This window comes from Mugil cephalus, chromosome 3, assembly GCF_022458985.1.
Source record: "Mugil cephalus isolate CIBA_MC_2020 chromosome 3, CIBA_Mcephalus_1.1, whole genome shotgun sequence".
Lineage (NCBI taxonomy): Eukaryota > Metazoa > Chordata > Actinopteri > Mugiliformes > Mugilidae > Mugil > Mugil cephalus.
The window spans coordinates 28,161,865-28,174,102 of record NC_061772.1 but is presented as its reverse complement, the minus strand read 5'-3'; the positions used below and the strand labels follow the sequence as shown (position 1 = coordinate 28,174,102).

General features: G+C 40.6%; 1 protein-coding gene and 1 non-coding gene across 2 annotated transcripts in view; both read right to left on the bottom strand.

Moving 5' to 3' along the window:
* Positions 1 to 12,238, bottom strand: part of otog (otogelin) — a 69,854-nt gene that overhangs the window by 41,284 nt on the left and 16,332 nt on the right. The window contains exons 17-21 of the mRNA XM_047580776.1: positions 6,967 to 7,099; positions 4,929 to 5,106; positions 3,671 to 3,795; positions 2,290 to 2,502; positions 355 to 520 (exon numbers count right to left, since the gene is read on the bottom strand). Coding sequence (XP_047436732.1) covers positions 355 to 520; positions 2,290 to 2,502; positions 3,671 to 3,795; positions 4,929 to 5,106; positions 6,967 to 7,099 — 815 coding nt within the window. The remainder of the gene's footprint in view (positions 1 to 354; positions 521 to 2,289; positions 2,503 to 3,670; positions 3,796 to 4,928; positions 5,107 to 6,966; positions 7,100 to 12,238) is intronic.
* Positions 7,601 to 7,673, bottom strand: trnak-uuu. The gene has a single exon. It is a non-coding gene; the product is annotated as a tRNA-Lys (tRNA).

The following is a 12,238-nucleotide window of genomic DNA, read 5'->3' as shown; positions in this document are numbered from 1 at the left end:
GGATTCCTCGATTGTAACCCTATCACATGGTAAGTAAAGCGCCGCGCCGCACTAGGATGTAAAAACCTGGGACATTTAAGAGGAATTAAGCTGCATGTCTTCCAGGGCAGAGTCAGGCTGAAAGGGAGAGAGAGATACAAGGCTTTCCACTTAAAGGCTGACCCGAGCCGCAGAGCAGAGACAAATATCACTTTGAGAGGATTTGTTTGGTGGAGTGACTCCAGCCGTTTAACGGGCTTCAGCTGATTCCACCTCGACTTAATGCTGAAGTCTGCAGCGCGTTTTAAGAGAAAGAAACTATTGCATCTGTTTGATTTATTGTTTTTGGAAGCCCCGCCCCCACCAGTGCGTTACCTGTGCACGCAGGTGTGTGTTCGCTGGTTGTAGTAGGACCCCGGGGGGCAGACGCAGCCCTCCTCGCACTCCTCCCCACAGGGCTGCGGGACGGACAGGGAGGAGCAGCGGCGCTGGCAGGAGGACACACAGGTGCCGTACTGCATGGTGGCGGGACAGGGGACGGCTGCAGGGACAAGATGATGCAGAAGCAAGACTCAAAGATTTCTGATTATGTCATAAATCCACAGAGATAGTTTTGTTATCATAGATGTATAGTAGTGTGTGTGTGTATCAGTGTAGTGTGTGTATGTATGGAGTTAGTTAACGTCAAGCTAACAAGATGCTCATATATATACAAAACTGTATATCAGAGTAACGGTTACTATTGGTGAATATTAATAATATTATTATTTTATAGTTAGTGCCCAACTAACGTTATTTAACTTAATGTTAGCTAATTAGCTAAGGAGTTCACATTAGCTAGCTAACTTTAGCTCATCTTTCATGTAGCATTTTGTGAATGGACAGTCTGCTCCTGAGGCTAGTCACCTTGTCCTGCTGCTACAGCTGAACTGCGTCCTTTAGCTTTACCATTTGAAATAATATAAACAATGATATTTAAACATTTGACCACTTTCTACATAATAACCACTTAACACAGTTATACTATTTGTAATACTTAAGTACAAAAATTGTTCAATATTTTAGTACTTACATTTGCTAAAGAACATTTTTTGATAGAGTACTTGTACTTTTACTCAAGTCTGGGTCTCTAGTACTATATACATGTCTGTCTGTTATTCTGCATAAGTCCACTCGGATTTAGTGTCTGTTTCAGGTTAAAACTGAAGAGAAAGTGAAACACGATGCTTCAGACTAAGACATTGCAAATGGTCTTGGTATTCATATGGAATAAGACAGGGAGTATAAGGCATTGTTTATCTGTATGGCAAATTTCTTTGGCACAGTAGCACAGAATTAGACAAGAATGTATACAAAAAACTATATAAAATTTGAAGGAATATACAAAAAATACAAAAAAAGAAATAGACAGACGCACAAGCATTCACACCAGACAACAGAGCAACTTTGGGTTCAGTGTCATGTGTAACGTCTTCAACAAATATCGAACCATAAATCCCTCTTGTTTCATGGGTGACTCCCTCTACTTACTGAGCAACAGTCCCCCTCTAACGGTGCGTTAACTCTAGCAGTAAGTAACAACACATTTCAATGGTAGCTAGCGACTTGTAGCATCAAGAGAATAGTGCGGCATGAAAGCAGAAAAATAAAGAATGAAAAATGAAGAAAAAGAAGACTAAACATGTCTACTGTGGGCAAGAACTTTAGTCTGAAGTGACTCAGACTGAACTTTTTGAATAGTTTAATGTGGATGTTTAGTGAGGTACTGGTAGGAGATCATCATTCATTTCTACCAACTACACTCAGACAAAGGCTGCACTGACACGACAACAACAAACACTGAATGTTGCAACATTTAAAAGAAGAGAAAAGTTTCCTAGACACAAATCTTCCAGAGAAGGTCAGGGGGTTTATGGCCGTGTTGGAGGACCAGAACATTTCAACAAACTCCTCTCTCCACACTATATTAACTTAGACAGAAACATTCACTGGACTGAATCCAGTCGACTCAGGGAGAAGACAAGGAAAGACTCAAGGAATGTACAAGGGAGGAAATTGTCTTTATAAAATTATACTAAAAGATACATTAACTCATCATCCTGACATCAAAAAATGTCCCTAAAGCTCATTGTTAAAGTTTTTATGCTTACTTACACATGGACTGCAATGCTGTTGCCATGTTGCTGCTTAACGTATTAATTATTGACTTAATTGATGTTTCATTCACATTCACAAATCTATTAAAAGTTTGGGGGAATATTAGGATTCACACCAGACCTATCCGAAGACCAAATGCGCCTGAGGACTCACCACAGTCGGGAACATGGGACCTGAAGTCGATGATGATGGAGAATCGGCGGCAGTGTCGAGCGTAGTGGGCGAGCGCCGAGCAGAGGCAGGGCGCCCCACACTTACAGGTGTCCGAGCGGCACTGCTGGTGGAAGGGCGTCGGACTCAGGTACTCGTGACAGGGGGCGAACAGGTCCCGGTTCAGGACGTCACACATCTCTGAGGCGTAGGTCACTGAGCAGGAGAGGGGGCGAAGGAGTCAAAACAGGAGTCTGACATCGCTTTTTAATGCGATAAAATACTAAGTGCTTTTGCTGAAGTTGACCCGGGTGAAGGTCATGAGGAACGGACCATAGGATACATGTTGTACGTGCAAAAATCTGATATGTGACAGACAAAAAAAGTAATATGAACCAAGTGTAACTGTATATTTTTGTGCATCTCCTATGTATTTGTTGTGTTTGAGCTTTTGTGTATATGCCAAATAAAAAAGAGTTAAAAAACAATAAATAGAAGTTAAAACTTCAGTTACATATAAACAACGTTATAATTCTTCATTTAGTTAAAATAAATGATCTGCCTGCAAAAAAAGTGGTGGAAAATGAGACAAATATGACTCCTCTGCAGCTTCTCTGCAGCTTTGAAATAAGATTAGAAGAGTCTGTGTTTACCTGAGATCCTGACCTCTCAACATATCTGTTTAGAACACAAAATGCTCTAATTAACATTCAGTCAGTTCATAAAATTAAACTATTTTAAAGAGCTTCCAGTTTTCCTTCTAGCAGCAGACCACCACTTCATTTTCAATTTCATTTATTTATTTTATTTTGTTTGTTTTAACCTGTTCAAATAAATAAAGTTAAGGTAAAATAACAACATAAATAGCCGTTCCATGTTTGAAAGTGTGTAGGATGAAGTTAATAAAAACGTATCTAGTCGTAACCCTTTTTCTTTGTTTGTTTTTGTAATTTATCAATCATATTATGAAGAAAACAGAAAAAAAGGAGCATATCATCCTAACGAGGCACATTGTTCATTCTTGTGTCTGTTTCCCGTTTCCATTTCTTGTTTTTTTTCGAATACAAATGTTGTTTGTAAAGATTTGTTTGAACTCGCTTGGTTTTCAGTTATTCACTACAGCTGTTCCACAGATTTGATCCTTATACTGATGTTCAATGTATTTTAGAGTCAGTGTTACCTGCTGCTTTTTGAACCCTGAGATTATGGTTATATCTCAAAACGAATGGTCAAAATAAAGTGACGTAATGAATCTTTCTTTCTTTTCTGCAGTCTTGGAACTAGTCTGAAGAAATAATGCATTATTTATAATTATATGCATTTATAAGATGCATTCTTATTTCCATTGCTTTCATATATATTTTGTGATGAGGTGGGAACTGACCGGCCTGCTGGTGCGCGTCACACGGGTCGAGCTGAGGCGGACTCAGGCTGGACGAACACGCCGACGAGATCCTCCAGGCGTTTCCAAAGAGCTGAGGAGTGCTTTCTATCATACCTGATGGAGACCTACAGGAAAAACCAGATCAGACTCATTACAACAACACAGTGACTACTTATTTCACATGTCTGCGTAAAAATGATTCAAATAGAATGCCCTTTATTGTCATTATACACTGTACAATGAGATATGAGAAGGAAGTTAGAGCCATGAGCTGATTGGTTGTTTGGTTGGTTGGTGATTGATTGACTGATTGATTGATTGATTGATTGATTGATTGATTGATTGATTGATTGATTGATTGATTGATTGTAGGCTGGTTGCTTAGTTGGTTGGTTTGCGATTGAGTGATTGGTTGGTTGGTTGATGATTGATTGATTGATTGATTGATAGGGTGGTTGGTTGGTGATTGTTTGTTTGTTTGTTTGATTGATTGATTGATTGATTGATTGATTGTAGGCTGGTTGCTTAGTTGGTGATTGATTGATAGGCTGGTTGGTTGATGATTGATTGATTGATTAATTGATTGATTGATTGATTAACTGATTGATTGATAGGGTGGTTGGTTGGTGATTGTTTGTTTGTTTGATTAATTGATTGATTGATTGATTGGTTGATTGATTGATTGATACAGGGATTGTTATGAGTCCACTCAGGCCACCATTGATGAATAAGCTTAGCACAGTCCATGGCCGCCTGAGTTCCTGACTAAATACACTTATTTAAATCCAGTTAATCCCTCAAACTAAACTCTCACATCCTAGAGTCCTAGAGTCTTTTCCTTAGAGCTTTGAGCCAGGTGAGTTCCAGCTTTCCCTCCAGCAGCATACGACCACTTCACCCACCAACTGCGATGTATATCCATTTACAGCTGGTAGACAACATCCGCCCTTCATGGTCGGCCATTACGGTAGGCGACAGTGGAGCCCCTATTCCACTAACAGTAAATTCCTTGTTGAAGTGGCGTGTCCAGTTGGGCGCTCATCTGGCCGGACTAAAAGAGCTGATCAGAGAGCGAGGCTTTTGATGCCAGTGTGCATTACAGAGAGTGAGAGTGTGAGAGAGTTACAGCACCTCACCGTCACCTCCCTCCCTGCCTCTGAAACAGGAGTACCCTCCCTTTTTTTTTTTTTTTTTTTTTTTACTATGGGGGGGGCGTGGGGGTTAAGAAGGGCGTGGGAGGTTTCAGAGGTCAACTTACAGGAAGTCATCTTGGATGTTGCCGTTGAAGGTGCCGCACAGCCCCACGGTGTCGTCCTTCCACAGCTCGTCGGCCTGCAGGTAGAGGCGGAACTCCGTCCAGCTGTACTGGAGACGCAGGCCGAACGCCGTCCTCACCTGGAGGAACATGGACGACAGCGCCTGGATGTGGAAGAGGTCTGTGGGGCGAGGGGGGAGGGGCATTTGAGAGGCTCTCAGGTGAGGGTTTCTTTAAAGTCACGAACATGAGGCTGTATTAAAAAGTGGACGCCATGACATCTAATCAAATGTGAAAGTTAAAGCAAGTAGAGCTCCCCCTGGTGGCTGGCTACAGTATGGAAGACAGTAACCCTGTGTCACTGATAAGGCCACGCCCCCTTATGGGTGAAAACAAAGGAGAAGTTGCTGCATTGAGTATCGTTCTTCAAACAACTTAAAAGATAAAACTCTGAGATTTTCTCTGCTCCCCTAGAGAGAGAGGGATAAAAACCAAAGAAATGTTTGGCTACAAGCCACAAAATGGGTGGACAAAGATGTCCACTTTAAACTGTGATGCTAATGTTCTCAGCCGTCGCAGTTGTTAGTTATAATGTTAAAAAATCCATATTCATGTTATAAAGTCAAAGTAGTGAATGTTGATGACGCACTCAAATGACAGTAGGTATTTTTTTTTATAATAAAAGGGTTAATGCTGGCTAAGCTTCATGCTGTATTTATGTCATGATTAATTAATTTAACATTATGGAATAAGTATGAATAGATGACAGATATCACACATTACCAGGTAATCCAGTTAGGTGGGGTCGTTCTCCCATTTCTCTGTCGGTAGGCTATATGAACATAAGGCCCCAGTTTTTCCAAGTTTTTCTAATGTCGGCGATCATCGCTCAGAAACGACTGTCTAACATTAACGTTTTCTGTCTGACAAATGCTAAAAACGCAAAATAAACACTGATTACAGGGGGATTTGTATTTACTGCCAGTGGTTTTTTTTCACCCAAATGGAGGGTGTGGCCTAATTTGCTACTGTCAGCTATAGGTCATGAGCTCCACCCCCTCCATGTTAGTGGGCGGGATTTGGGCTGAACTAAAATACTAAAGAACACAAAGATGTTTTCTCTCATTTAAGGATAGTTAGTATTAGTTATTTTGTAGATCCTTTATCAAATCCATTTTAACCTTCTCTTTTATTGGCTGGTTTGGAAACCTAAAGGCGTAGAACCAAATTACAGAGAGTGGTGAACAGGTGAACAGGTTCAGGAGCTCCAGAGCTCAGCGCTCCTTTATTCCTAAGGCCATAGCAGCTATAAAATGTGTCTCTTCTCCTACACCTGCTAGATTCAACCTGTACTTTATTTTTGTATTTCTGTTCTATTTATTTTCTATTTTATCGTGTATGCTGCACCTGAATTGCCCTTTGGGGACAATAAAGATTTCAAAGACAAAGATTTAATTAATTAATTATTCAGTTTGGAAAATAAAAGAATTGAAGAAAAAGTGATCTTTTTTATTTACGTTGATCTGAAACAACAAATCAAACTATTATCGAACGATATAATATTTCGCAGAAAAGACTTGAATTATATTAATAAATTAACTCATATTTGCTCTGTTTAGCGTTTGAAGTTGTTTTTTTAGTTTTAATACCCTTATGTTTGAAGTTTCTTGTACTGCAAGCAAGAGAAATGATTAATCCGTTGATTAATTTATTGGCTGGTAGTAAGAATCTGTTTCTGATTGGTCCCTGAGCTGGATGAGTGTTGGTGTCATCGAGGTAAACATCAGATCCTTCTCACATAGTTTCACATACAGGAAACAAAGGGCTGTGGACTTCTTCATAAAAACACTGGTGTGTAAAATGAGCAATACTCTGAGGGGGAAGGTGTTTTTTTCCAAAAGAATGTGAGCATATTGGGAAAAAATTCAGCTCAATAGCACAACTGTCATTCAAGTCGCCTCCGCCATTACCCGAAGAAAGACGTCGGGCCCTAGATGGATGTAGAACAATGTCGGAGGAGGATAAAAGACGAGGAGGTTACCGTCAGAATAGGGCAGCGAGATGCGGTACTGTCCGGCCATGAAGACCTCTCCCACGTGACTCAGTGTAATCTCCGTTCTTGGATCCTCGTCAATAACCAGGTTAACTGATTGGATGCAGGCCCCGTCCAAATTCTGCAATTGAGACAAGACGGAGCGATAAAGCGTGACTGGCAAATTTCCCAAACTGCAGTGATTCAGCATGAGCATGAAAGAAAAATAACAGGAGTGTGAAAGAAAACAAAGAGTCTGCAGGGAGGGAACACAATATGGTTAAAATATAAAATGTAAAATCATATGAAGACTAAAGTCCAGTTAGTCGTCTCTGGGGTCTACTACCATAGACCTCCATGGTAAAAATGTCAGCCTTTACAGTAATCCAGTAATACACATGTTTGTAGAAATCTGTTCTAAGCTTACAGAGATATGCCACATGTATATGAAATTTAGCTCCTCGCTTCTTGAGGAATATGCAACACGTTTAAGTCTCAAGAAAAAAAAGTGTATGGTATAAAAGATAAATGGAGAACACAGAATTGCACAGATGGACAAGTTCAACTTCAAACTTGGTCTGGTGTTGCTTTGAGACTAGTTCTCATCTTGGAAAGTTTCCAACAACATTATAAAGAGATGCAACGCCTGAACAGGGACTTGAACCCTGGACCCTCAGATTAAAAGTCTGATGCTCTACCGACTGAGCTACCCAGGCTCTGACGGCCATCAGAGGTCGCTCTACAAAGATGGCCGCCGCCAGAGATGTCACACTGAGCTTCAGGAGACCTACAGGAGATGTTAGTGACATTTCATCCATCTTTATATACAGTCCCTGGCTTCACAGTAAACGTTTGAACTACTCTCTGTCTTCGTCTGTCTGTATTTCAATGCTCCAGTGGGATTGAACCAGACGACTCGATTCTCTGAGTTTATTTATCACTTTTGCAAACGACTGGTTAATTGGCAACACTACATTACAGCGCCTATGCTAAGCTAAAGCTAACAGCTGCACTACTGGATTAGAACAATGCCTGGAGCGATTTAAAAACACCTTTTCTCACTTATCCAACTCTGGGTGATGCGGTGAGTGACTACATTTCACATACAGGTGGTGAATCCCTTTAAGAAGCGAGAAATTTGTTCTCGAGGTGAGAATGAGAGCAAAGTTCGTTCTGGTCAGGTCATTTATACTTCCAAAGAACCCAAGTGCAAAACTCATCGGACGTCCTGATAGGGGCGGCCCACTGTAGCTTACGGTGAGCGATGCAGGAGACAGACAACGATTTTCGTATTATTATTTTCGGATGTTGGCCAGACATTTTGATGACCTTCTGATCTCTCCATTCAGCATAAACCCACGCACAGTATGCCGATCTCTACCTAGGAGAGATTAGCAGGTCACACTGTGAATGTTAGCATTTTGGGCCTAACCGAGTGGCCACGAGCATTTCACATTTCTCATTTTCCACATTAATTTCTGGCCAATTGCAGAATAGTTGCAGGAAAAAAGGTGCGAGAAAAAAGTTCTGATGACGTGTCGATTCATTATTACACAGGATCAGATGTTACAATTCCTTGTGCCAAGATCCCAGGCAAAACACATTTAAAAGCCTAGTCCAAGTGAAAACCGACCAGTAGGCTAGCAGTCGGCTACCAGCTAGGAAGCAACAAGAAGACACCAGCTAACTAGCCTAGCCAACAGCAGTATGGAGTATGGACAAATTTCTCACTTCCCGTGGAATAAATCTCTGAATTAAGATTAAGAAAACCTTTGTTTGTTTTTCCACCAACATATAAAGAGACACAACGCCTGAACAGGGACTTGAACCCTGGACCCTCAGATTAAAAGTCTGATGCTCTACCGACTCCGCTAAAGCTGGGGAACAATAGTCTGGATAGGCGGGGGAAGAAGAAGGAAGAGGGGGAAGAAGGGGGAAGAAGGAAAAAGAAGGAAAAAGAAGGAAAAGAGAGGAAATTTTGAAAAGATGGAAGGACCCATGTAGTTATAGTGTCTCTGCTGTCCATCACAAGTAAAATCACACACATAATTCTGGTCTACTTAATTAGAGAAATTTAACCAAATTGAACCTTAACTGCAGAAAAGCATAGGAGGCTCTGACCCAAGGTCGCTGGTTCGATTACCACCGTTGGAACATGAGGCTTTAACACAGAACTACTAGCAAGTGTTATCACATGTACCTAAATGTTCTTTATAGTCATTTTATATTTCTGAATGAAGTACTGCAACAATGTTACGTTTCTATGAGTGAGTTTGATTATGCAGTAAAAAATGATAGACAGTCACTGAAATGTAACAAATTTATTTACAAATTTCACACACACACTCACAAACACGTGTGTTAAAGTTAACAAACAAAATAGAACAGCAGCAAATTAAGACTTTTATTTATCTTTTAAAACTATTTACATATATACATTTTGACAAAGAATGTCACACCATGTTTTTTTTTTCCATGAGAAAAGGTCGAGGGGATGAAGCTCTATCAGGAGTGAGGACCTGATGGTATATAGAGGAAGACTCGGTGGAATCATACCACATTTCAGGTCTTTGAAAAGACGTGGTCTTTCCACGAGGCTGCTGAAATGTATGGTCTTTCAGCAGCTTTGTGGCTGAAACAGGTACGATCCCCACATTTTTAGGCAATGGCAAGCTGAGAGGACAGAGGGGGTTCCTGGGGAGACACAGGAGGAGGTGGCAGATAACACTTAAATAAAAGAAAAATAAAATACTAAAAATAATAAGTTTATATACATAGATATGATAACAATCTACTCAGAGCAGCTCCTGTTTCAAGTGTAGTAGAATATGTTCTTACAGCTGTAGCAGTTGGAAGGCAGAAATGGAAGAAGCTTGATACAGGAACAGGAGAAGGAGGAAGAGACACAGGAGAAACATGGTGCTCCAGGTGTGACACTTTTCTTTTTGTGGGGCTTGTGATGGGGCTGGATACATCAGAGTCTGAGGGAATGAAGCACAGTTCACAATATAAGATAACCGTAGATTGGTAATAATAGAATGAACTATCATTATTGGCACAGCAGTCAATAAAACCAAATACATTAACATGAAGTGAATGCATGAAAGTCCCACTATAGTTACTGCTTATTGAAACGATAACAGTTCCAGTTATTTATAAATCAAAGTCTAATCAATGTATCTATCTCTATTAACTTTACATAAGTAATGCTATCCCAGCCAAACTTAAGTTTGGCTTTAACATGGCCACCATGAGAGCCACTCAAACTGTGGCTTTGTAAACTGACAAACAAGAAAAAAAATGACCTTAACGGGACATTTTTTATAAGTTGAGTATATTAATAATCTCATCTCATCTCATCTTCTGTATCACTTAATCCTGCACTAGGGTCGTGGGGGGTTGCTGAGCATATCTCAGCTGGCATCGGGCGAGAGTGGGGTAAAACCTGACAAGGTCACTAGTCTATTGCAGCTAACGCAGAGACACACAACATTCACACTCACATCGCACACCGAGGGTCAATTTAGAGTCACCAATCAGCCTAACGAGAATGTCTTTAGAGGTGGAGGAAACCGGAGTTATATTAATAATAATTCTAATAATAATATGTAAATATCACACAAGTAAATCCTCATTACTTACATGATGCCAAGGTTCACCACCAGCTAAGGAGACATCCATTTGTGGTGGTGGTGAGGTGAAACCTGCAGTGTAGAGTCCTGGCTATAGCGTCTCAACCAGGTAAGGCCTGGCTGCTGTTCCACTGTACATGAGGTTCCTGGATGCACTGAGACAGGAGCGAACGGAAGGCTTACAGGTTCACAAAAACAAGATAAAAAAAAATTGTAATACAACAGTATTCAACACCAGCACGTCATAAGAGACTTCAGATACGTTCTGTTACATAAAAACCACATTAACAGATCTATGCACCTCCTACAGTGACATCTGTCCCTCTCACTGCATTGGGCATTTTCGATCTCTACTGTTTGACAGCGAATAAAAGGTGTTCCCTTTAAATATGTCATAGCTTTACATTTAATATGATACACATGTCACTCTGTCCAGGTTTACCTTCAGATGTAATCATGCCACGTCTTCTGCCGAGTGCTGGTCTGTATTTCCTGCGTCAGAGCCAAACGCCTGATCTCCTCTCCTCTCCACGGCCCTATGTTTTTTTTGTTTGTTAATCTGTTATTAACAGGAAAATGATATTTTATACCAATACAGCTAAAATTTTGCTCATGACACAATATATGACCAAATGTGCACACTTTTGTAACTTATAAACACAGAATTTGTGCACACTGTAGGTTCTTACTTGCATACAGTCACACAAACAAACAGCTAATTATAAACAACAGCAGTAGCCATACATATTAATATTTTTATTATTTTATGACAACAGAAGTGAATACTAGCTTATTATCAATCGTAACCTACCAGTAGCAGCGTGCATGTTGAGAGACTGTGGGTTACAACAGAATGAATGTTACCAGCAGACGATTTACTGCCTAACGTTACTGTAGCTTATTATTAACTGGTAACAGTGCATATTCAAGACTTTTGTGACAACAGAGGTGAAAACTATACAGATTTCATTCATAATGTTATGCTAAAGTACAAAAGAACATAACTCTCATACTCTGACGTCATGCTGGCATACTGATAAGCAGTACGTACAGTGATGGAGCGTTACTGTACGTTACCGATTTACAGTAACGACGTTGCTGTCGGAGCAAAACGGTCACGTTTGAACTACACATGCGATGGACGTCACAGTCGAATTCTTTTAATAGTTATTTCTCTCTTTAATATATCATTAATATCTGCCTAGCTACCCGCTAGTTTAATTTAATACAACATTAAAAAGAGCGTGTTTACGTTTTGCGATGAATGAAAAGTTAACACCCGAGCAAGCTAGACACTGACGGAATACAATGATATTAGCCACATATATACCTTTTGTAGTTACAGACGGCTGAAGTTGTACTCTTTCCAATCATTCGAGGCGGTAAATTTGAAATGACAGTAGAGGTCTTCTGCGGCTCGTGAAGGCCGGACGTTGATATTTGAGATGCGCCGTCGTGATTGGCCGTCGAAAGATGGAATGTCGGACCGCGATTGTCCGGCTCGCAATTATTGGACAATGGCCACGTGATTGGCCGAGAGCAAAGATGGAGACGCGGGCGCGATTGGTCCGCCCCGGCAATTTTGGACAATGGCTACAGCGATTGGCCGACGCAAAGATGGAGAAAGATGGAGAGGGAGCGACGTGATT